At 40.9% G+C, this 26,533-nt stretch overlaps 1 protein-coding gene across 4 annotated transcripts in view; it reads left to right on the plus strand.

Moving 5' to 3' along the window:
* ENPP2 (ectonucleotide pyrophosphatase/phosphodiesterase 2) overlaps positions 1 to 26,533 on the plus strand; it is a 104,496-nt gene that overhangs the window by 61,604 nt on the left and 16,359 nt on the right. For 2 of the 4 annotated variants that reach the window (XM_066265765.1, XM_066265763.1), the window contains exons 12-19: positions 6,531 to 6,639; positions 9,884 to 10,009; positions 13,774 to 13,805; positions 14,510 to 14,637; positions 16,589 to 16,676; positions 16,842 to 16,929; positions 17,992 to 18,176; positions 20,738 to 20,789. In XM_066265765.1, coding sequence (XP_066121862.1) covers positions 6,531 to 6,639; positions 9,884 to 10,009; positions 13,774 to 13,805; positions 14,510 to 14,637; positions 16,589 to 16,676; positions 16,842 to 16,929; positions 17,992 to 18,176; positions 20,738 to 20,789 — 808 coding nt within the window. Of the gene's footprint in view, positions 1 to 4,376; positions 4,533 to 6,530; positions 6,640 to 9,883; positions 10,010 to 13,773; positions 13,806 to 14,509; positions 14,638 to 16,588; positions 16,677 to 16,841; positions 16,930 to 17,991; positions 18,177 to 20,737; positions 20,790 to 26,533 lie in introns of all 4 variants that reach the window. The other 2 variants (XM_066265766.1, XM_066265764.1) reach the window with 2 other exon arrangements.

The following is a 26,533-nucleotide window of genomic DNA, read 5'->3' on the forward strand; positions in this document are numbered from 1 at the left end:
CTCTTTCATCTCCAGATGAAAGACCTCCAACATTTTAGCACATATCATTTTAAACTACCATGTAGCTGACAAATCTAAACCTTTTAATATTTTAAATATTTCCCACTATGCTTTCTTACAAGGGTGGTGTGGTCTATACCAACATACTAAAATATGATTCTGGATGAGAATAATTTCAAATTTTTTCTTGATGGAAATTGACTTCAATTCCCTGTTAGATCATGACAACACTGTTGGCTATAATTTAGTTCCCTGTGTTCAGCATAAGGATAAGTAGGATAACTATAATACAGATAATACTTGTTTTAAGTACTTTTGAGCAACATGCAGCATATTTAAGTAAAGACAGTAAATACCAAAGGGCCATGAGTATTTCTGAAGCTTTAACATTAAATCAGTGATGATTTTTTAAAGCACTGGAAACTAATGGCTATTTAAAAGCATTCTTAGCTTGCCTTAAATCACTGAAGTCGTATAAGTCTGGTGCTCTTTTTTCTAACCCTTTGATGTTTAACCAGTGTTGCACGATTATGAAACACAAATGATAAAATGGGAGAGACATCTGCATACACGAAACACCAATCTTATTCTTGCCAGCGCCAAGTGTGGCCGTTTTATCTTTAGGATGACTTTCTTGGAGATTAAAGTGAACAGAAAGAACCACATTTTATTAAAAATGTTAAAAAAAAACAACAACCTCTAAGCAGTTCCATGTGCCCTATTTAAAGGTTTAACTTTGTGTAGATAATAATATCCCCTAAAAGACCCTGTGGCATTGGCAAAATAGAGATTTTGTTGCTGGGGGGGAGGGCAATTTGATATAACCATTCTTTTATTTTTTTTTTTATTTTATTTTTTACAGAGACAGAGAGAGTCAGAGAGAGGGATAGATAGGGACAGACAGACAGGAACGGAGAAAGATGAGAAGCATCAATTAGTTTTTTGTTGCGGCACCTTAGTTGTTCATTGATTGCTTTCTCATATGTGCCATGACAGTGGGCCTTCGGCAGACCGAGTGACTCCTTTCTTGAGCCAGTGACCTTGGGTCCAAGCTGGTGAGCTTTGCTCAGACCAAATGAGCCCACACTCAAGCTGGTGACCTCGGGATCTTGAACCTGGGTCCTCCGCATCCCAGTCCGACGCTCTATCCACTGCGCCACCGTCTGGTCAGGCAGTATAACCATTCTTTTAAAAGCAGGAGGCTGATATTAAAGAGGCTTGGGGCTATTCGAGGTGATGGCTGGTAAGTGAACTTAGAGATAGAACCTCAGAGCTTCTCACGCCCAGACCAGGGTTCTTCCCTTGGAGTTTATTTATCCCTCTTTCAGTCCAGGAGATAAGGAAAGTGCTCAGTTAATAACTATGTTCAAATTATACAGAACAGTTTATGTCAAAACTTGGCTTTTTCCAGTAAGCCCTTATAATCCTCATTTCCTTAAAAGTTATATAACTTGGACTGACCTGTGGTGGCGCAGTGGATAAAGCATCGACCTAGAAATGCTGAGGTCGCCGGTTCGAAACCCTGGGCTTGCCTGGTCAAGGCACATATGGGAGTTGATGCTTCCAGCTCCTCCCCCCCTTCTCTCTCTCTGTTTCTCCTCTCTCTCTCTCTGTCTCTCCCTCTCCTCTCTAAAATGAATAAAAAAAACCAAAAACTAAGCTTGAAAAAGTTATATAACTTCATAATAAACATTCTTTGTCAACGAACCTCTCTGGACTTCTAAATGTATGTAGTTCAGTTATAATTCCTTCTGTGAAAGTGTATGTGTGTGTGTGTTTTAAGAAGTAAACCACAATGTTTTTTTTAAGTTCTGAGCAATGATAAATGAGGTATAATATAGTATGCTTTAATTTGCTGTAATGATGGTTGTATGCTTAGTTTGCTCATAAATGTACAAATGGTGATTTTTCTTGTACAACTTTTGAATTAAGAGTTGGAAGTATTCATTCATGCTTTGTTTTTTTTTTTTTTTTCCTTTTTTTAGTATTAATACTTATTATAACAGGGGTATTCTCACATATTGACTGGGTAAAGTAGTCTTGATTAGATATCTTGAAACGAGTCTTCCGTAATTACAGCCTGGAAAACTTTCTTCTCCTAATACAAAGGATATTTTCAGATGTCAACCACTTTTTATCTGGTGCTAGCAATCTTATTTTTACTGAAAGAAAAAAAAATAGTTGATACTTCTAAAACACAAAACCAAAGCAAGTTAGCAAAACCTCTTTTCTGTTGTAGACTAATTGGTTTATATATGTAGACATCCATCATATACATTTATTGTGCATATAAAAATTATAGTAGCCGAAATATTATTTTTTAAATTAGTTACATGCTGTGTTTTCCATCAATGAGAAAATATCTTGCACTTGAAATTCCATTGAAATGATTCAATTTAGCAAGATGTTATGTGTTACATACCACACAGTTGAAGTTTATACTTTCTTGCTTAATATTTGAGTATACTTTTTTTTCCAGGACAATTCGCAAAGGCTATTCAATTAGATGACCAAACATGGGGCTGATAGTTTCAAGAAACGGTGTATTGCTCCTGGTTTCATAGTGTAATGGTGAATGTTCAGAAATAATGCTTGCTTTTGATTATTGGCGCAATCTTTTTCTCTTTGACTCTCTATGCTTTCTCTGTGACCCCTCGTTCGGCTGCTCTTCCGGGCCTAGAGGCAGAGCTTTGGCTGACTAGTGACTCAACCTTCAGATGGCAAAGTATCCTTCTGAAAAGCAGGGAAATTTGCCCCTCCCCCTCCCATCCTCTTAATAACCTCAGGCTAAATCTTCTAAAGTCAGACTAAAGTATGGCTGGTCAGTGAATACTTAGCTTCCGTCTACCTCTAACATTCGAAGAAGGAAGTATTTGCACTGTAATCACTGGATGAAAACTCATTTTGGCTAAATCCTGTTCCTCCTGCTGCTCTTCTAACCCGCTACCATTAGAAGGGCCCGCCTTCAGCGTCTTTGGAATGTTGAGGTGTCTTGCAAAAAGGCTGGGTGTCTGATGGGCAGACTTGAGCTCTAGCTGAATGGATTTGGTGACCATGAAATGGGAAGCCTTCTTTTTTTCCTTCTGCTTCTCTTCTATGGAGAATTGCCTAAAACTAGAAGCCTTAAAAAAAAAACAACCAAAGCCAACCAGGGTCTGTGGAGCTATGTCTTTCAATCGCTCTGCCAGAGAGAGAGGATGAGACCAAAAGGTACCTTTGCAGTCGCTTGCTCTGGGAACAGGGAAACCGCATGGCAGATGGCCTCCTTTGTGGATACACTAACATTGTTCCTCCTCCTGCCCCTCTCTGCATCTGAATGATTCTCCGGACAGTCCCACCCAGAGAAATCAGCTAGGTAGACAGCAGAGCTTGCTGCTTTAATTCACCTTTGCACCATCAGCAAATCAGGGGGCTGGTTATCCCCAGCATTTGGGAAGTCCCAAAAGGTTATATCTGTCTTACTCAGTTTATGTGCAGCCCTTTATTGCACTATAGATGTTCAAAACAAGGTACATAGTACTATGCCCCCCCCAACGGGATTTCTGATAGAGTGTAAGTCAACTCTTTCTTGATATGTGTACTAAGATGAAGAGATCTTGATGACTTTTCACATTTTACCTAATTTTACAAGAGAATTAAAATAATAAAAAAAGAGACAGTTCTATTTATGGTTATCTCATGGTATACAGTTTCTCTGTACTGGAAACTTAAATTGTCAGTTGACAAGTTCTCTCTGCTGCTGAAAGTCCTGATTTATGGAAATAACATTCATGACCAGGGAGGATTACTTATTATTTGTATTTTATTCCACCCTTGGTTTAAATTTTTTTTTCCTGTTCCTTGCCAATAAAGGTGACAGTTGCTTTGATATAGTTGGTGGTGTGAATAACTACCTATCCAATCCTGAATTGGAACCACTGACATGAACCCCACTGTCACGTTGAAATGTCCATGTGGCTAATATTCTACTTTATTTTCAGCTAGTACTCTTTAAATGGAGAGCTTTTCATAAGCAAGGACCAGTGTCTCCCTAAGGCAGGAGTTTGGAAACGCAGAACTCTGTGTCGCCTTCAGATATATCCATGTGGAACAGGAAGGCTCCTCAGCCAAAAGAAACCTACATGACGAGATTCTTTTAACTTATATTATTGTTGTCAGTAAAGATACTGCAACAGCAGCATCAGGATCATCTTAGGGGGGCTTCTCTCTATAGAAATCCCTGGATAATCCCTCCGACCACCTTTTTCTCCCTTAATGGAGCCTTAGTTTTTCTGACTAAGGCTCTGATGACCCCACATGGCAAAGTGTGAGCTTTATTACCTGACCCAGAGGGACAGACGACTTCTGAGCCCAGACATCTCTATCCGCCAGTACAGGAGAGTAGTTATGGCTCACCTCTTCCTCCGGCTAAGAGACCTAAGAGGAAGGTTACCCCTAAGAGGAGACAGGAAAAACCAGTTGCTCCTCCAAAGAAAAGAAGAAGAAAAGTACATAGGATGGATCATTATGCCGTGGAAACGCGTCAGGACAAAGTAAGTTGACCTATTGTTCCAAAGCTTTGTGGCGGGCAGGTCTGAGTTGAAGGTTTCTTTCAGTGCCTTGGCTTTAAACTCAGCCAAATACGTTTCAGCAAAACTCTGGTGCCTTATTATTGGCTTTGAATCCTGAGGATCTGGGACTGCAGAGGTTAACACCGATGTGAAAAGCTCCTGGACTTGTAGCAAGACTGGAAAAAAGAGCCTTCTGCTTTCTTTAGAGTAGGTTGCTCTAAAACTTGTATTCACGTGTAGGCTGGAGTGCTACTGGCTTTGCTTCTACTTATTCATAGAATTTGTTACAATAGTTTGTTTTCAGCCTTGGTTCTTGAAAATAACCCAGCAGGGTAGTTGGGGGAATCCTCAAAGATAATGTACATTAGAGCTCAATGGGAAATTGGCTTAGATTTGTGGTCGGTACCTTCAGAATTCTGAAAAGGCCTTGGGTTATATAGGCAAGGGAATAGATGAGACAGAAAGAGGAAGTAATGGGTAGATGGAATTGTGTGGTTTTCACATAGAGATCATGAGTACTTCCTCATCTTTCCAGTATATTCATAACAAACTACAGCTTAAGAGTCTTGAAACCTTCAGATGCCTCCACAGTACTGTCTCATTTATGACGGTCTGAACTGATCACTAAGAAGTAGGTTCAGGCTTTTACCTAAGTTGTCTTGTTTAGTAAAGGAAAGTAAGGCCTTGTCAAGGTCAAATTTATGTTGTGTATTTAGTATTTCTTGATCTAGGCCAAGGTCTTAGAAGAGAGCATTGTTTTCTCAGAAGCAAGTGCGACTTAGTCCCCCACCTCGTAGTCCCTTCAGATTGTGCTGCCCAAATCATTCCGAAACCTTTCTCTTATGATTTCCTCTAAGGGACAGAATTTGAAATACTGACTCCCATGGTGAAGAAAAACAAGATGACAACTGGCTTTATGGACGACATGATAGGAGGAAAGGTCTTGAGTCATCTGAGAAGATGCTAATGGAAGATAATATTATGTGTCTGACTGAAAAATGATATGCAGATCCCTTCTGTTCTTATCTTGGTCATCCTGTGTGTATGTGTGTAATTGTAGCTGGATTGGAAAACTTACCCAAAGTGCTGTCAAGTCTTTGACGAGCTGTTTCATGAAAGCCTTTCCATTGCTGAGATGAACGTGAAGGGGAGGTTTGTACTATGTGGGAACATTCATGCTGCTAGGCACTTCTACTTGATGCAAGAACATGGGAGATGGATAATGTTGCTTAGGCTTTGGAAATGTTCTTCAGAGAACTGAGTTTCTGCTTTTCGTTAGGCTAAGTAAGACACCCTCTAAAACAAGATCAGTGGTGTTCACTTCTATTTGTTAGGACTCTTGTAGTTTCTTATTTTACTCGAAAATCAGCTTGGCAGAGACTAAATTAAGCAGCAGTAGCTTGTTTCTCAGAAGAGGTTCTTCTGTTGAGAATCTATTGTTCTCAGAAATTGACAGTTACCTGGAACATTGGATGGCTTGCTTTGTGTTAGTGATGTTCTAATTTAGAATCCAGTGAAGGTTACCATTTAACCTCAGAATTGCTTTTGAATCACTTAATCTTCATCTTCTTGCTGTGGTCCAAAGCCTACTGTGACATCTCCTTGGAAACAAGAAACTAAAACAATCTACCTGACTTTATGCTCACTCTCAGAATTCTTGGATTTAAAGAACATTGTTGCATTTTAGAAAGGCATTCTATCTCTAAAAAAGGAGTTGCCCTTTACATTTCTTATATTTTTTTTTATATCAAAGTTTCTTAAAAGTGATTGGATGAGGAGAGATTTTATACTCTTGAAATGATACAAATAAAGTACTTAGACCTGATTTCCATTAAGAATGACAGGCAAATCTCCCTAGACGAAGCTCTGCCTCTGGGCCTGAAGTTTTTTTTCCAGAATGTTCTAGGAGTAGAAGATCTATGAGAAACTGAAAGGAAAAGAAAAAAAAACTTGAAGGGACTAATTTTCTCCTTTTTCCAGATGACAAATCCTCTGAGGGAAATTGACAAAACAGTAGGGCAGTTAATGGACGGACTGAAACAACTAAAGCTGCATCGCTGTGTCAACGTCATCTTTGTTGGAGACCATGGTAAAGCTTTGCTTCTTCTTTGCCAGTAGGACAGACTCATAGATGATGTTACTAATGTTGTCAAAGAAAAGAATGGACTCTTGCCCTCTGAGTCCCAGGTCATGTTCTTCACCTCTTTCCCCATTTCATCAGGAGGGGGAAAGATATACCAAGCCATGACTCAAAACTATGAGATGACCTGAGGTGATCCCAAGTTCATTTGGATCAAAACCAGGGACTTCTTGTATCCTCCTGTTCTTTGCAGGAAAAGCCTTTCTACAGAAATCTACTTCTTAGTAAAATGTTCCTGGTGATTTTCTTGTTATATTAATAGTTTCCTCTGTGAATGTGACATATTAGAGGATAATACCCCCACCCTTGATAGCCACATCCCCAAAAGGAGCTCACAGGGTTTATGAGACTGAAAAATAAATCTAAATATGATAAGGAAGCAGAGAGATAGGATTTTTGTCTAAGAAGTGGCATGCAAATGAAATTATTTTCCTGCATCCACTGAGGGAATTCAGGAAGAAAACCAGAGAACGCTGCTCTGGTAGAGAAGACAGTTGAGAGAGAGGAAGAAGCAGCTTACAAAGCAGTTTTTCTAAATCACTGTATAAAGTCAAAAAATTCATGACTCCTTTTTTGAGGTGATCAAGAACATCATAAACATTATATGATTAGAGGGCTGGCTGAAGGGGGTCCTCTGAGATTATGCTTATTTCACCAGTGCTCAGGCTGAGTTCTGGAAAGTGGCCACTGCATTCCAGAATTATCAGACTGAAATAGTGACCCTGGAACACAGGGCTGCTCCCTTCCTGAAGAGGATTTGCAAGAGGAAAATTGGTGGACTCTTTAGTAGTTCTGTTAAAAGTAAATGAAGACAAATTTCCCCAGTCAAGGCTCTGCTCTGGGCCTGAAGTTTTCACTCCAGAATATTCTAGATGATCCATGAGAAGGTAAAAACAAACAAACAAACAAACAAACAAATAAAAAGGCTGTAGGACTGACTTGCGCTTTGGCAAAGACTAAATGTGACCCTCTGCAAAATTATGCTCCATAGTTTGATTTGGTGGAGAGCTTCAGATAAGACAGAGACTTTGGCCTGTGGTGTAGTGGATAGAGCATTGGACTGGGACACAGAGGACACAGGTTCGAAACTCCGAGGTTGCCGGCTTGAGCGCACAGGCTCGCTGGCTTGAGTAGAGACTTACCATCTTGAGTGCGGCGTCGCTGGCTTGAGCATGGGATCATAGACAGAACCCATGGTTGCTGGCTTGAACCCAAAGTTGCTGGGTGAGCAAGGGGTCACTCGCTCTGCTGTAGCCCCCTAGTCAAGGCACATATGAGAAAACAATCAATGAACAACTAGGGAGACTAAGGAGCCACAACGAAGAATTGATGCTTCTCATTTCTCTTTCTCCCTGCCTATCTGTCCTTCTCTCTGTCACTCTCTGTCACACACACAAAAAAAGACAGAGTTGGTCCGAAGGTGGTGGGTTATTGTTAAGCTGATTCACAAAAAAAAGACAGAGACTTTGGAGCATAGGACACAGTGATTCAACTAAAGTTACCCAGACGTGTCAAGAGCATTTGGGTGACATGTTGGAACCAAATGCATAGAGGGAGGTGGGTCCCAGTGAGTCCCATGCTGGAGCCTTGTAAAGGTGTTGGATAGAGTAAAACCTTGCTTTGCCAGTAGATTGTTTTGGTTTCAGTAAACCACAGCATCTCTTACTTAACAGGTAGTGTGGTCTAGTGTTTCTGAGCCTGGGCTTTGGGATAAGAATGAGTTTTATCAGAGCCCAAATTGTGCTGCTCTACTTCAGAGCCATTTGACTGGTGTACACTGTGCGACCTCCCCAAGCCTCAGCCTGCCCATCTGTAGAATAAAAACACTCACACCACCTACATGGAATTAGCCTGGACAGCGAAGGGTGATGATGCTTCAGAAGCCCCTTACATATAGTCTTGGAAAGCAAGAGCAATGGTCCACTGTTCAGGTGGCGTGACTTCCTAGCAATGTAATAAATGGGAGCTTCCATTAATATGTGCTTGTAGACTTTCCCTTCCTAGGTTAACATTATAGTAGAACATAGTAACTGTTTATTGTTTTTATTTTTATTTCTGAGAGTTTAAATGTTAAAATGTAAGATATATAATTCTTGTGTTATTTGGGGATATTTCTCTCTTCATTTTAATTTGTTTATTAAAAAAAAAAAGAGGTCTGGATCGAAGATCTCAGAAATGATCATTTGAATTTTACTAGATCCAGGCCACGCTGGTTTATAGTTTTCTATTCCAAAACCTCGGGACAGTCCTTCATAGAATCACTTTTTTCTTTCCCCTATAGAACATGTACCTATTGGATTGTGCGAAGCAGTGGAGTAAACCTGCATAGTTCCATGTCATCTCATAAATTCTGAGACGACAATCAAGGTCTCCACCAGCCTCCACAGTCTATGATTCCAAGACTTGAGTTTGCTTTTGTTTTTATTAATTTATTTTAAACACTGATCAAGAAATTTTCCTTGTTGGGGTTGGGAAACAAGTCTTGGATGGGGAGAGATATTTGTTGGTTCAGAAAATTCTCTTACACTCTTTTTGTCTTCCATTTCCTAAACTTCTGTTCTGGCTGATTACATTGTTTACGACTCGTTTTCAGCATTATTTTGTTTTTCAGTTTGGGTGGTCATCGGGGCTGACATTTTCGTTTCCCATCTCTTGTTGCCAGTATTGTCTTGTGAGTAACATCCAAGGCCACCAGTGGAGACAGAGTGGGGACTGGTAATTATGTACTCAAGTCAGGAGATATTTAGAAAGAGAGAGCTGGAAAATGACATTTTGTAAAAGAGACACAGAACTATATATTCTAGTTATTTACACCACCCCCAGCTAGGAAAGAACAAAAAAGAATAGATCTTTTTCATAATGACTGTGTAAATAGACTAAAAAAAAAGGATTATGCTTACTTCCTTTGCCTTGCTGTTCTCGCTAAATGACTTGAAATGATCATTGAGATGATGCATTTTGAACCTTCTAATGCTGCATAATATTAAATCAAAGTCTGGTGAAAAGATTATATAAAGAACATCAAAATATGTAATAAAGTCAAGTTAAGAGATCTCAGAAGAGAGTGAGAAGCTTGCATGAAGCTGTTAAAAAGTAATTAAGGAGATGATGGATGTTATCTTTAGTTAGTAACTGTGTTAAGATTTTAATTTTAAGATTGCTTAAAAATCCTTTTTTTTCTCCCTCCCTGTAGGAATGGAAGATGTCACATGTGATAGAACCGAGTTCTTGAGCAATTACCTGACTAATGTGGATGATATTACTTTAGTGCCTGGAACTCTAGGAAGAATTCGATCCAAATTTAGCAATAATGCAAAATGTAAGTCCATTCTTAATATACTAAATTGTTAGAGTGGTGACATTGTAGAACAGGTAAGGGCTTCTTCGCTGAAGCTTCTCAGAATACTTGGATAATAATCCTAGTTCTGCGACTTCTTAGCTGAGCGATCTTGAACAAGTCATTTAAACGCTAAGCCTCAATGTTGCATCTGAAACGTGGGCATGATAATAACAGCTACCGCCTAGGGTTGCTGTGAAAACGAGCCTGTGTGTATCACTTAGAGGGTTCCTGGCACGAGGAAACATTGTATAAATATTTGCTCTTGTTTTTATCATGTAGAAAACACACTTCATTTGAGGCATGTGTATAACCATAAACTTCTGTTTACAAGAAAAGTACTTTTCAACAAGAGGTGCAAGCTTGGTCTTTAGCTGAAACCAGGGAGTGCATGACAGGGTTAGCAGAACCACTCCCAGACCCTGAACGTTCCTATGAGTCCAGTTGAAAGGGTTTCTTCATCCTGAAAGCAATTGTTAGAACCCAGGAGGAGAGCCTACTAAGCTCTTGGCAAGTGGCAGCTGTTTTGAAAGGTTAGAAGTAACTAGAATAATCTTATCACTGATGTTCTAAATATTCAGGTTATAAGATGCCACTGACAAGAACAGTAGTGCATGGGCTAAGAGGTTTTAGGTGCTGCCCACTAGTTTTTGAGAAGTCCACAGTTTTATTGGAGACATGCTGCATTTTTGGGGAAAAATGCCTTTAGAAGTTTCAGCCTTGGGAATAAACAACCATTTTTGTTGAGTTGTACACTTGAAATCCATATGGTTTTATAAACTAATGTCACTCCAACAAATTCAATTAAAAAAAGAAAAAGAAAGGACACCATTGGCCATAAGCGTAACATTTTAGAAAATCGAGTTTTTTCCCCAACTATGTTCCTGAGTCAACACTAATGGGAGCTGCCACAAGACCATGTTGTGAAATCAGCAAAACATCAGTGTTTCTGACTTCTCTTTTTTATGTCCTTTCTGTCCTTTGTGTCCTCCAGTCCCTGCTCACTTGAGATGGGAAGGTTCTCTCCAGAGACAGTGTCCATGTCACTAGGGTCCCTCTTGAGTTGGTATTTGTATTTTAAGACTTATGCAAGAAAGCTTTTATCTATTTGGGAAGGTATCTGAGACCTCAGTAAATGTAAAAGGGTGAGAGTTGCTTTGGGAGGAAGAAATAATAACTACCAAAGAAGTCAGTGTTTGAACTTTACAAAACACTTTGTATGTGTCGTTTCATTTTGTGAGAGACGTGAGAGTGAGTGGTTCAGAGCATAGACAACGGTGACAGAGCATCTGGGCTCAAATCCCTGCTCTGCCAGGTGCTCACTGTGATCTTGAGTGAGCTACCAAAACCCTCTCTGCTTCAGTTTCCTCATCTATAAAATAAGGATTGTTGGGAAGAGTAAACGAGATTACATAACACTTAGATTAGTGTTTAGCATGTAGTCTAACCAAGTAAATGTGAGCTATGATGGTGTGGTCATATTTCATTAGGTGTGTACACCACCATATTTAATCCTCCCATCACTGCGTGAGAAGTATTCTTTTCATTTTTTTTTTTTTTTTGGATTTTTTTCCAAAGCCAGAAATGGGGAGGCAGTCAGACCCCTGCATGCGCCCAACCGGGACCCACCTGGCACGCCCACCAGGGGGCGATGCTCTGCCCATCCACGGCGTCACTCTGTTGCGACCAGAGCCACTCTAGCGCCTGAGGCAGAGGCCACAGAGCCATCCTCAGCTCCCGGGCAAACTTTGCTCCAATGGAGCCTTGGCTGCGGGAGGGGAAGAGAGAGACAGAGAGGAAGGAGGGGGGGAGGGAGGGAGAAGCATATGGGCGCCTCCTGTGTGCCCTGGCCGGGAATTGAACCCGGGACTCCTGCACGCCAGGCCGACACTCTACCACTGAGCCAACCGGCCAGGGCCAATGAGAAGTATTCTTATCCCCTTTTACAGATGGTAGAAGTCAGGCCTCAGAGAAGTGAAGAAACTGGCTCAGACTACGCCAGCTAGTCAATGGTAGAGCTAAGATTTAAACCCAGATTCACTGACTCTTAACCATGACCCCGTGCTGGGGGCCCCGTCCCCTCACACAGTGCGAGGGCAGTTAGCATGAGAGGACCCAGTGCTTCAGCTGATGGAGTGGTGTCCCAAACACGGACTTAGGCATTTGTCGCCCCCATGCCTTTTATTTTCCTTCATTATCTGAGAACATGAGCTTCCTCTGGTCCTGGTGAGGGCTGCGGTTTCTGAGGCCCCAGAGGGAAGGGGTTCAGGGTGTGGCTTGCTCAGTTAGTGTTGGGGTCCCAATGTGGAAACCCTTCTACCTTCTAAACACCCATTGGCTTAGTGAGGATTCTAGCACCTACCTTCCAGAGTTGTCATGAATGACCAGAGAGCAAGTACCTGCAGAGCTCTTACAGACAGCATGCGCACGGTGTGGAGACAGTTTGAGTTAACCATTACTGCAACCATTATTCCAGTTTGCACTGCTGAGCAACAAGGACGTGCTCTGAGAAAGCCATTGCTGGGTGATCTTGTTGTTGTGCAGCCATGCACTGCGCAGACCTAGATAGTGTGGCCTGCCATACATCCAGGCCACGTGGCACGCCGCCATCGTCCATGCGGTCCACTGTCGACTGAAACGTCTTCATATGGCTTCTGACTGTACTGATTTTCTTTCCATGAAAACGTGCAAGTAAAAAAATCTAACCCCAACTGAAGTCGAATGAAATCTAATCTACCTTTTATCTTTGGATTTTATACTTTAGAACTGAGATTCTGAAAATTGCCTTTGAATTGTGTGTGCTTATACCAGAAAGCAAGCGTATTCGTGCATTTTCAATGAATATTTATTTATATTTATCAGCAAAGGTTCACTGAGGGCCTACTATGCACAGGCCCTGGGGATAGGGCAGGAAAGGATGCAGACATGACCTGTTCCCCTCATGTTTATATTCCAGGGAGGGCTGCTCTGTGACAGTTGGTATCTCTTCTAAACTCTGCCTTCCTCTGCTGCTGATTCTATAATAACAGACTAAAGCAAATTTTTTGAAAAACAAAACAAAGTCCAACCAACCTACAATCTCCTCTTTCTCCCCACACCCCCCGAAAGGGGAACCTTCAGATAATATAATCCTGTCCACAGTATATACACAGCCATCATTTACATAGTTTTGCTTTTAGCCAGTTCAGGGTATTGACTAAAATATCCTTTGTTTGCTGGTAGTGAAAATAGAGGAGGTGCATGCATGTGTGTGTCTATGGCTGGAAGGGGCAGCTACCTATGTAATTAGATGCAGGACATTACCAAGGAAACAGAACTCCCTTTAGAAAATGCATTAACTCAATGGATTAGACATTCATCTTGAAGGGGATGATGATCTGTTTCAAAGATCTGCAGATAAATAGGAAGTTATATTAAAAGCCCCAAATGCTCAGTTTAGTTCCTGACGTTAACTTGTAAATAAACTAAATCCAGGCTCCAGAGAGAGTGTACTGGGGGAAATTAAAGAAGCCTTTGCTTAGCTGTATCTTGGTACTCTGGAAGGGGGAATTCCCTTGCGGAAGATGAGACCCAGACCCAACAGGGAAATTTACTAGATGAATTGTTCCACTTATTAAACTGCTTTTCACTTCCTGAAACATTAAATACCTCCTCCCCCACATGAAGAATTGAGTCTCTTGCTGAAAAGATGATTTTTCTCTCATTATTGTCATCTCTTTTGAAAATGTTCTCCTTTCTTTGAGCAGATGACCCCAAGGCCATCATTGCTAATCTCACGGTAAGTATTGCACGTCACCAAGCTTCTACTCCTGGGACAGCGTCCTCGCGCTCCTCTCCTGTGTCCACCTCTTCTGTGGGGCGGGAGGAACGTTTTCCACATTGCCCAGCATCCTGTGTGTTTGTTCTCTTCAGAGCTGTCAAACCTTCTGGCCTGTGGACAGCTGCAGGCTCCCTAATGGTCTTGGCAGTAATACAAACAGACACTATCTGATCTTTCCATTAGTAATGAAAAGTAGTCATTGAAGATTAAACAAATCCTCACTCTCTCTGAGCCAGATCTGCCCACCACCCTGTTCTATCACTCCCCCATCTGGGACAGGGACCTTAAAAAGCACATGAAGATGTAATCACAGAGGCCTGAATATGCGTTCTCCTCCCTTTTCTCTCTATGTCCGTCCCTTGACTTGAAGATGGTGGGAAAGGCCTTGGAGCTTGAATTGCTCTTAGTGATGGTCTTGGTGAGAGAGGACTATATCTTAAAAATTCCTCACTCCCTTCTGATAACCTCCCATCTCCAAAGTTATCTAGTCCCCCCTTGAACCTGCTTGTTTTCAGTTTATATCATTGGATAGGGGTAACAAATTCCTTTCATTCACCAACTACCTTTTCTTTGGCTTAAAACTTCCTTCAACTTTCTAGAGAGAGAATTTAAGCCTTTTTCTAGAGACTCTATCTTAAGTCCAATTTCCATTGATATTTCAGTGTAAAAAACCAGATCAGCACTTTAAACCTTACCTGAAACAGCACCTTCCCAAACGTTTGCACTATGCCAACAACAGAAGAATTGAGGACATCCATTTATTGGTGGACCGCAGATGGCACGTTGCAAGGTAACTTGGGATTGGCTGGCTCAGTTTCTCATCTTCATAAGAGCTCTTTGGCAACTGGAGTAGTGCCTATAAGGTCCTCATAAGAAGAAATCTCACTGTTTCCAAAGTTTGTATGCTAGATAAACAACGCTGAGACAGTACATTTCCATTTTCTGGGTCTCAGTGTCTTGGCGTCTCTTTTTCAGTTTTTGAATTTACATTCTAGCCTCTATTTTTATTACCTAAGTCAAAAGTATGACTGGGACACTGCTTTGTGACAGACCACTGGACTGATGTGGTCTCAGTTGACTAGACTTAGCCTGTAGCAATGTTTATAGAGGAGTTCAGAAAATATTGTTAATCTGAAAACCTCTGTTACTGTGGGCATGTTTTATTTGGCCTTAACTATTTCAGTTGCTTATTTATTGTCTTGGACTACAAAGGACTTTGGTATTAAAAAGACCATTTCTTGCTCTGGAATCTTTTGTAGAACCTGTCCTCTGAAAGTTCTGAAACTTCCAAAGCGTTAATCATTGGAAGTTTATCCCTCTTCACCCGAACCTGGCAGCAGCCTCTTTCTACTCACTCTTAGTTTGACTTTCTCCTTAAGGGAAGTGATGAGAATTGGTCTGTAGTAATAACCGAACAGCTTCTATCTGCTCTCTAGCTAGGTGCTTGGATGACTTTCCAAGGGAGAGAGGAGAATGAGAACATGTACATTCTCTAGAAACTTATATCCATATGGAACACATAGAAGGACACTTGACAAATACCTAACTAGCCTTCTGTTATTGTCAGAGGGTTACAAAGAATTAAATATGTAGGATTACAAAGAGAGATGCATGAAGTCCAGAGATTAATGAAATCATTTCGAACAGACATGAGGAGTCTTCATGGAAAAGTTGCAAAGATATGACCGAATGGCTTGGCTGAATGTGTCCCCTGCAGGAATGTTTATATATGGGGCGGCTTAGAAGGAACAGCAAGTTTGGTGCCGTTGGTAGGTTTGCAGGAACTAAACCTGATCGTTGAGTGGAAACTAAATGAAAGACGATGAGATCTTAGCAAATTAGCAGAGACCAAAGCCAGACATTTTAACCAGCAGTAAATCTTTTAAACTCTTGCATTCTTGGGTTATTATATGTGCGTTTCTTATTAACCCAAGCTGAAAGTACTTTTTTTTTAAGGAGACCCAAATATTTAATTACTTTATTTCCCCCCAAGCAATTGACTTCAGTGTGACATATCCTATAGGTACTCAGAAAATATTTGTGAGGCGTGAAAGTTTTTTGGAAAAATGATATATGCCACTTAAGCAAAAGTCGTCTTCTTGTCACAGGGGAAGGTCCAATGGTTTTGATGTATAGAGAGCAATGTTTCCATTTTCTATTTCTGGATTGAGATAAGTATTGAGCTGAGGCTGGCCTTTTGTCAGACATGTTACTATTTCTGTTAAGTTTACCACTTTGTTGTACTTTTTTGATGTATTGTATCATAGGTAAAGTTGTATGCAAACATTTTTATAGAACACAGATCTCCATTCTCTGATTAAACACTGCATATGTAGAAAGTGCCTACTATGTGTTTGGCATGAGCCTAGTGAGGGGTCTGTAGACGTGAATGGGCAAACATGGTCCCAGAGGGGAGAATCTTACCATCCCAGAGCTGAAGCTCATAGGCAGACAGAACAGGGTAACAAAGTGCTTTGCTCTGTGCGAGCTTGAGGCAGAAGGAGGGCACCATGGCTTCAGTTTGGAGGTCTGCATTTGTCATGAGCTGATTGTCGAGCAGAGGCACTTGGGAGGGATGAAGGGCATTGTCTTTTGATCACCACAGGAATGATGCAATTAAAACAGAGATAAATAGGCTTGCAAAGCCTCTTCTTGGAGAGTTTTTGAGCACTGAAATTGGCTTTTTTATCCGAGTGATTTCATGCAAAATTCTGACTGATTGTATAATTGTTTCGATGTAGGAAACCTCTGGATGTTTATAAGAAACCATCGGGAAAATGCTTTTTCCAGGGAGACCACGGATTTGATAACAAGGTCAACAGCATGCAGGTCTGAGCACTGAACTGGGAATTGAAAAGGAGTTTTAGTGATTCTTTGGGTGGATGGGGAATGAAAGAAAGAGTGAAAGAAGTGACGTGGTATTCACAAGTAGGGCAAGGGTTACTACTGGGTATTAGTGATGTCTAATTGTTTTTGTTTTCTTATCTTTGGAAGACGGTTTTTGTAGGTTATGGCCCGACGTTTAAGTATAAGACTAAAGTGCCTCCATTTGAAAACATTGAACTTTACAACGTGATGTGTGGTAAGTCACTTACTAATCAAAACCAATGAAATAATCTTGCATTATATTATGAACTTTGTCAATGTCAGAGAAAAAAATGAGGTGTCTTTCTTTCCCGGATCACCTCACCCCCTGCAAAAATAAGACTGTAACTTGCCCATTGGTTTGAAGGACAGAATATCGTTCCCTTCTAAGGCTTCTTTGTCTTCTTCCACCAGTTGACTAATGAGGAGTTTTCATAGTGTTGCTGTTGGCAGCCTTTGGCTGATCCAACCTAGCATCACAATTTGAGCCTGCCGGTCAGAGACCTGGTGAAGCCAGAATCCTGCACAGAGCTTGCTCCCACCTCCATCTCTCGTGTTGCAGCCCAGTTCAAATTTTTGCCAGCTTGCATCCTAGCCAGCGATTTATGTGCTCCTAATTATTTTTCTTCCTTGAACTTGTAGTTGCTGCATAAGGACAACTTTTCCTATTTAGTAAGGGAGTGCCAGGCTGGTGGTTAAAGGGGGAGTCTGAAAGTCGGGTCTCTAGGGTTCTTTTCTCATCTTGGCTGCTAGCTGTCCCCTGCCCTGCCTCTCAGCTTAGGCAAGTCACTGTGTGCAAGCTTGGCAACCACTCCCTTGCTATGAAATCAGCCTGTTCATTTCACAGCGGCCCTTCAGGGCACTGGGCCAAAGCCTCCTCTTGTCCCTGGACTTCTGTGGAGTGCATTGAAGGGCAGGCCAGGGGTTCTTTATTGATCATAAGACTCATTTCAGAATTTGGGATGCAGAGTTTCATAGAGACACAGAAAGGCATGACACTGATGCTCTTTGGCTTCCTTTACTTTTCTTTTGGGGGGGGGAACATCTTTCTGTGATCCATCAATGAGCATGCTGTTTCAGAAAGCTGTGGGCAACACGTGGTCAGGTTCGAATGGTTCAGGGAGAAAGAAGGGAGTACCTACTACTGTCTAGATTTGGTTTTATCTGATTCTGATTTGTGTTCAGAGTTTTCAGACCCTTGGAAGGTGAGTGGTTTTGTCTCTTGCTGCTTCTCATCCTAATACCCTTACCAAGCCCTTGGCTTCTGTCTCCTCATCAGATCTCCTGGGCTTGAAGCCAGCGCCTAACAATGGGACCCACGGAAGTCTGAATCACCTCCTGCGTTCTAACACCTTCCGGCCAACCATGCCCGAGGAAGTCACCAGGCCCAGCTATCCAGGGATTGTGTACTTGCAGTCTGATTTCGACCTGGGCTGCACCTGTGATGATAAGGTAGAGCCAAAGGTAGAACTAATCTTTATGTTTATCGTGGAGAAGGTTGTTGGGCGTAGAGCAGCGCTGTCCACTAGAACTTTTTGTGATATGTGAGTGGTCTGTATCTGTGTTGTCCAGAATGGTAGCAACTGGGCAGAGGTGATTTGTGAGTACTTGGAACTAAATTTTAAATTTTGTTTAACTTAATTTTTAATGTTGAAAGAGCCACATATGGCTTGTGGCTTGTGACTACCATACTGGATAGCATAGGCACAGAAGGACAAAAAAGTAGAATTTACAATGCTGTTTTGTGGGTTCAGAATTCCCAACCAAAGACTTTTTCTTTCTTTGTTTTTTCAACTTGGCTCACATGTCAATCAGTCATGGTTCCAAAAGGAAACAGATGGCCCATGCAGAAGGTTTTTTTTTTTTTTTTAAAGAGAGTTTAAAGGGATTGTTTCAATCCTGTTTAACGAGAGGGCTATTAGTAAAGTCTGAGCAGGGCAGAGGGATGTCAGTGAGGGATGGCGAAGCATCCTGGGGCTGACAGGGGACCAGTCAGAGGCCTGGACAGTGAAGGGAGGGAGCAGTTACGAGAACATGGAGAGAGAGCTATGTAAGAAGGAATTAGGGAATTTGATCGATGGGTACAGCCAACACTATAACCTTGTAGGGAAAGCTAGGGGAATAAATATCCCCAGTGGTCTTTCCTTTAATTCCCTGGTGGTGCCTCCTATCAGTGAAGCCCAACAGGAAGCTGGAGGGCAAGTTTGCTTTCTTGATGCTGTTCTGAGGGGTCAGTTCCTCAAAGCTCACAGAGCAGAGTAGGGAAGGGTACAGCATGGATTGGGGTGGTGGCGGCGGTGGTGCAAATAGAGACTCCCCAGAAAATCATGTTTGCACAGCTTTGAATACCAGACAAGCTACTAGTGTTAAGCAATAATTGGTTGAATTTTATATTGATCAAAGACCTTTGTAGTTGTGAATCAGTGCTTCTGCCTGCAAGAAATAATGGTGTTACCACACTGAATTGATGTGATTCCAACACAAAGCAGAGAAATTGGTTATTTTTGCATGTGTGGTTTTTTATGGGTAAATCTGTGTTCTTTCTATAATACCTTGAAAAATGTATAAGAGTTCTTCCTGTGTCCCATACCCTACTGTTTGCTACCTTCCAGAATTCCTAGGGGCCTAGGGCCTAGGGGCCACCGTTTGGGAAGCTCACCTCTGGAGAAATTCAGTTTGCTCTCCACCCACCTCCCCTGTCCTTTTCTGTCCTCCCTACTTTTTGCTCCTAGCGAGAACCAGTGAGGGTGATGACTCTCAGACCTCAGCTGGAGAAGTTGCACTGCCAAAGTCAACAGGAAGTGGTTTTTGGAATGGATTCTAAATATAACCTTAAAGGACTCTTATTAGTTGTATCTTGTTTTCTGAATTACCTTTCTCCTGAAGAACAAGAAATATTTGGGATGTGTAATCTTAAGCCATATTGGAGGAATAATGGATTGTCTTTATCTTGTCTATGGGTTTCTCTAAAAGACTCTCTTCCTTTTCTTAAACAAACAAACAAGCAAGCAAGCAAAACCCTAGACATACTGAAAAAGTATAGAGATTAATATTATGACTATCTCATATACACATAATGAGAAAAAAGACATTACAGAGTCAGTGGAAGCTCCATGTGTACCCTTCTTATCCCCGACCCCACATTCTTCCTATTCCAAAAGATATCTAGTATCTTAAATATAGTGCATAATTGTCATGTGTGTCTCTAACTTTTATTCAATGCACATATATCTCCTAACTGATATAGTAGTGAATCTTTTGTTTAGTTCCCTAAAATAACCTATAGTATAGTTTTCCATATTATAATTTTTGTATGCTTATTAAACTATGTGTCCTGAAATTATTTTTGTCATGTGTTTTGAGATTTATGAATGTTAATACATTAACTTTAAGCTCATTTTACTTTTAGTAGTTATTATTTAATTGAAAAATATAGTGATTTTACTCATTTTCTATTTGAGAACATTTGGCAATTTCCAATTGTTCACTCCTCCAACAATCCCTCAATAGACGTTATTGCAAATGTCATCTTGTACACATATGCTAGATGCGTCTCTTGGATAGTGAAGATAAAGTTGCTGAGCTATTACTTTTCAGACTTGCTAAGTCATTGCCTTTTCAGCTTTGGAAAAAGCAGTTCCACAAATTAGTTTAGGAATCATGTTAATGTACCTAGAGATTAATCTGAAATATTGAGGCCCTATTCTAATTAATTTACATATATGTGCCCAAATAATCATCCTCACCAGCATGAGAGTTTGGTATCATGGTTATTCAGTTTTAAGAAAAGGAAAATAACCCATGGCAAGATTAAAGAAGGTGCCAGTGACCATAGAACTACTAGGAAGTGGCTACCAACTTGAGATAAAGTTATAACTCCTCTACCGAGTGTATAATATTGATGACATTTAGGATCCTGTTTTGAATTTAACAGGCTGCTAAGTAGAGACAAGGGTACAAGAAAGAAGGACCATTTCTGATTTGCCTTCTTTTTTCTTTTCTCTTTCTGGTTTTCACACATGAAGAACAAATTGGATGAACTCAACAAGCGCCTTCATGTAAAAGGGTCTACAGAAGGTAAGAAGTTGATGGAAAAAGCAATTAGATAATTTTTTTTTTTTAGTTTTCCGAAACTGAAGAGACTTATTTATTTCATAGTGTAAGCACAATATTTTTTTAAAATTCAAATTTGGATTGCAAAACGGTTTCAATATCCATCTGGCAAAGGGTGTTGTTTTACTCTATCTATACAGATGCCAACTGTGTAATAGAATTCACTGCATTTTCCCCCTTCCATAACTTCTAAGCTCTTTGAAAAACAAACATACAATTGTGTAGCTGATGGGTCATAAGTTAGGGTGCTGATGGGAAATTCTATGAAGGGACTCAAAGTCGCATTATAAATAACAGCAGCTGGTACCTATGCCGTCACTCACTTACATGGAGGGTCACAGTGTATGTTGTGGTGGGGAGAGATGGACAGAAGGAAACCACTCAAAACTCCCTGTTCACACAAGGATCATCTTGAGCCCTAACTTATTCTCTTATTTTATGTAAGATAACACGTATGTATTAGTCAACTTTTGCAAGCTTGTGAAAAAAAAAAGACTCTGATTTATACCAAGAAAGCTATGTGTCTTGCTTGTATGTCAGTATGATAGGCTAAGCATGGTTCTGCCTCACGTCTATTCATTCTTCAGGAATCCAGGGAGAAGGAGCAGCCCCCAGCTGGGCCACGCCATTTCATGGCAGAGAGAAGGAGGCAGGGCAGAACCCATGTCACGGGTCTCAGGCTACTGCTTTTATGAGGCATTGGTTACCTTCATGGTTCACTGGTGACAGCAGGGAACATGAAAACAATGGGGTAGAGAAATCGATTCTTTTGACCGGGACACTGCCCTGTAAGTCACATGGCTGTGGGTGGAAGTAATAATTAAGGACAATAATACATCTACCGCACCAACTCTTCTAGTTGGTTTTGAAATTCCAGAAAATTAGAAGAAATTAGAAGAGAAGGGAAATGCTCCTATCCTGTTTATTACAGTCGATGGGATAGTATCTTGTAACAGCAGGGGAATGACTAGAAGTATATTAAAAAGTAAACAGAACTCAAGCACGGCAGCCCCAAGTCATGCAATAAAGATGCACAATTTCTCCAGAGAGCAAGCAGTACTTGAGTTATTAGCTTACATATGGTTCTGTTTATCACATGTGCTGCTTCCAATCTGATTAAGCAAAGGTTAAGGAAACCAGTAGAAGATTTTATTTACTTATTTTCCCTCTTTATAAAAATCTTCATCTTCTTTCTTCTTCTCTTTCTGCACCATCCGCCCTCCCCCTTCTCTCTTTGATCACAGAACACACAGACTCTGTGACATGTAATTGGATGAACACAGCTTTGAAGATAGGACTTGGTTGGTGGAAGGTACACAGATCCTTCAACAAACCCGAGAAGTGATTTGAAATGTTTGACATCTAACCTCTAGTGGACTAGAGTATCATTGTAATTAGAAATATTGGAATGTTGCCAGGGTCACAGGGTATGGAGGCTCATGATTTGAGTTTTTCAAATATTCCATCACCAAGGCGGAGAAAAATACTAAGTGTTTCTTTTCTAAAAGTCACTAATGAGACAGGGTATTATGATCACTTTAAATTGACTCCCATGTTTCTGCTGATTCAAGCGCTGGCTCTTCCTGGCACTCAAGTGTTTCCATGTGGGGAATAAAGAAAGCTGCATTTAGTTTGCTGGTGGCAGTGTGCTCATGTGACAGAAACAGTTCCACCTCTCAGCATAAACAGTAGCCTCGAGCTTCTGAGCAGGGCAATGAGAGCTGGCCTCTAGGTGAGTCACTCACTGCCTTCTGGGGCTGGAAGGACCTGTTGCTAGTGACCTCACCCATCCATCGCACAGTGCCGAGGTGAACTCAGGTGTCTTATTTCAAGATGATTTTACATTACTGAAGCTTGAAATTTATATACTTTCATGGAAATGAACCCTCATGGGCATTTTTTTTTTTTTTTGACAGAGACAGAGAGTTAGAGAGAGGAACAGACAGGAAGGGTGAAAGATGAGAAGCATCAATTCTTTGTTGCGGTACCTTAGCTGTTCATTGATTGCTTTCTCATATGTGCCTTGACAGGGGGCTATGGCAGACCGAGTGATCCCCTGCTCAAGCCAGCGACCTTGGGCTCAAGCTGGTGAGCCTTGCTCAAACCAGATGAGCCCACGCTCAAGCCAGCAACCTCGGGGTCTCGAACCTAGGTCCTCCGCGTCCCAGTCCGATGCTCTATCCACTGTGCCACCGCCTGGTCAGGCCCTCATGGGCATTCAATGAGTGTCCACCTGGGTTGGAAATCACTCTGAAACATCTGGTTGTCAGTTGTATCACCAACAGTTTCCTAGCTAAGACTTCACAATGGTGACAGAAAATGTTAGTGGACCTGGTAGCACATTTCCCTGGTCTGTTCATGGCCTATTGGGATAGCCTTTGATGATATAAGCCAGACTTTAAGACTATTACTATTTTGAAATAGAAATAATTACATTCACTGTCTTACTGTGCACGAACCCTTTCCTTGTTTAGAGTCTGGAGTATGTGTAAGTCTCAGTGTCCTTTCTTTCTTGTCTTTCTGTCTCTCGGTCTCTCAGTCTTTGTCTGCCTCTTTAAGGATCCTACTTCAGTCACGTCTTCAAAGTGACGTTTTCTTGATCAGAGCTCTTTTGGGTCATTATGGCATCTCCAGAGTGATGATTCTAGTGTCCCACCCAAAGTATTCAATGACTGCTCCCCTGCAAGAGACCCTCATGTGTCCGAGTTACTGGGTGTATGCACACGGGCGTGTTAGCAGTTACTGCTTCCACTTTCGGGGTGGCTTTGAACATACATTGAGGCTTTTAGGCATTTTTCAGACCTAAAGTTCTATACAAATGTGAAATTGTACTACTTTTATTTCTAGCTTTTCAAACAGGCCCTGTAGGCAGCTGATTTTTTCAGAATAAACTATGTGCTATGCACATTTTTATTTGTAACATTCCTATGTGGATATTTTAATGTCATGTGCCATAAAAAAACCCACTTGTACATCTATACAAAACATACCTGTAAAAGCTGTGCATAACAGTAATGGAACAACCAAGGGTTTGTATTTGAGGTAATAAAAGAAAGGTATATGAAGTTAACCTCAGGCAATATTTTGCTACAAATATTTTTTTCTAGCTAGTTAATCTGTTGTACAAACAAATCCTTTATTTAAAGAAAGAGGAAAAATATATAATCTTCAAAAACAGTGATCGAAACTGCTTCCTAAAGCCTTAATATGACTAGATATGTGGTGAATTCTGGATCTTAATTGCATGACTTGGGTTGTTTCTGGATCCCATGAACTTCATGTGTTGGTAAACTTACTGTGCAATGAAAAATCATTTCTTTGTGACAATGAGTCAGTGGATGAATGAATGAACAAAATGAAAACTCAGAACCTCTCATAACAAGTGGTTCTGTCCCGTGAGCCAGGTAGAATTGTCACTGTAAGAATAATTGCACTACCTGACCAGGTGGTTGCTCAGTGGATAGAACATCAGACTGGGATGCAGAGGACCCAGGTTCAAAATCCTGAGGTCACCAGCTTGAGTGCAGGCTCACTAGCTTGTGCTCTGGGTCTCTCGCTTCAATGTGGGATCAGAGACATGACCCCATGGTCTCTGGTTTGAGCCCAAAGGTTGCTGGCTTGAGCCCAAGGTCGCTGGCTTGAGCAAGGGATCATTCACTCTGCTATAGCCTCCCAGTCAAGACATATATGAGAAAGCAATTAATGAACAACTAAGGAGCCACAACGAAGAATTGATGCTTCTCATCTCTCTCCCTTACTGCCTGTCTGTCCCTATCTGTCCCTCTCTCTGTCTCTCTCTCTCCATCTCTGTCATACACACACAAAAGGAGTAATTTCACTATTTATTTTCACCTCAGTCTTTCTCTATTTACGTGGCTGTAAAAATGTTTTATATTTTACTAATGAGGTTGACATACACTATTATCTTTGTGGAAAAAAGGAATTAAAAATCATTTAACACCTCTATAGGTTTGGCCCTCTGTCACACAGAAGAGAAATTCATTTAGACAAGGAAGAGGACCTAAACACTAGTCATTCTTGTTAACTTTAAAACACAGTCTGACTATGATCAGAGAGGGAATCTCCTCTGACCTTTTCAATTCTGAAATGTTTCTCGTTTTTATTTTTTTCTGGAGATGTTAGTTGCAGTGAAGATGTTACTTGTGCTAAAGTGTTTCTCCGTGTGTGTGTTTTGGGGAAGACTTGGAAGAAATCAATGCATAGTATAATTGTTTATGATTGATAGTAGAATTCAAGATGAAGAGAATAGAATAAGACATTGCATTTTAATAACCTTTACCTACCAATATTTCTCTAATAAAACACTAAAACTATGACTAAGACTACAGCTGCTTTGGGTCAAGCCTTCACATGTTTGTCTCCAAACAGTGCAACACCCTGGTGAAATATGAGACCTCAGGGAATTAAGGTTTAGAAACACACAGCTATCAAAAACTGAGATGAGTTTTGATTCTAGTTCAACAGGACACTAAAGGCCCTGTACTTTCCTGTGAATAATCCTTCTTATTCTAAGGGCTGGACAGAGAGACTCTGTCAGGAGAGACTCTTGGTGAAGATAAGGATTTGGAAGTTGTTTCTGAAGTCCTAGATGCTTTGATACACATGCTGTCCTCATTGGCTTCTCCAAAGTATCAACTCAGGCAGAGCTCGTGCCCAGGTGTAGCTGGATCTTCACTGCGATTTGCCCTCCGTTAGAGTCACTCAGCGGTCAGTGTCCATTTGAAACTGCTCAAGATGCTAAGGAGAAGAATAATGGACCAGGGGATGCAGGCCTGAATTCTAGGTGTTGCTATGGTACTTAATTATCTTACACAAAAGATGAGCCTTCTCAGTAAAGTGTAGATGATATTGATCTGCTTAGTCTGTCTCTTGGAGTTATATTTTCCAGGTCCTATTAGAAAGCTAGTTCCTTATTGTCATAAAGAACAATATTTAAAAAAATATAAAGCAAGCTTTTAACAAGTATTTACCAAATGGGTATTCATTCAACAAGTATTTTCCAAGAAGAAAGGATGTGTTGGACATTGTTGGAAGTAGAGAGACAATAGTGAACAAAACAGATAAAATCCCCGTTCTTGTCATTATTACTTTATTATGAAATTTAGCCAGTTGATGAATTACAGTGTAGTGTTTTAAGGGTTGAAGACATGAATAGAAACATTAACTCCAACCCCAGAAGGGGCTGGCATGGTAGTTAATGATAGCAAACAATCACAAGGCAAAGGAGGAGAAAGGAGGCAGGAAAAAGAAAGTGCTCGGGTAGAGATTTTGTGGTCAAGTATAAGAGCACATTATTGTGGGAATGACGTTTTAAAAAAAAAACAAACAAGAAGGAGAAATTTTCATGTGGCTCTCAAATCAGCCAGCTAATCTGTGAAGCTGTGAGTCAGGAAGCTGAGGAGGGAAAAGGAACACAAACTCAACTCCAGATGGCCAAATTTTGAAAGACAAGAAGAATGAACCCTGGGAGAGTCCACAACCACTTAAAAGGATTTGACTCACAGTATTTTGCCAAGTGTGGTATCTGAAGGAGAACCTTGGCATGAACCAAAAATGCCAGAGACTATTGTAAACAGGGCACTGGGTGTGGAGTGAAGACCCTCTCTGGAATTCCACGGAGAAGGAGCCTGACCTGGAGAGACACGGGCTGTACTGGATCCCATATCAAGACATCGGGACAAACATAC

Source organism: Saccopteryx bilineata, chromosome 3, assembly GCF_036850765.1.
Source record: "Saccopteryx bilineata isolate mSacBil1 chromosome 3, mSacBil1_pri_phased_curated, whole genome shotgun sequence".
Taxonomy (NCBI): Eukaryota; Metazoa; Chordata; class Mammalia; order Chiroptera; family Emballonuridae; genus Saccopteryx; species Saccopteryx bilineata.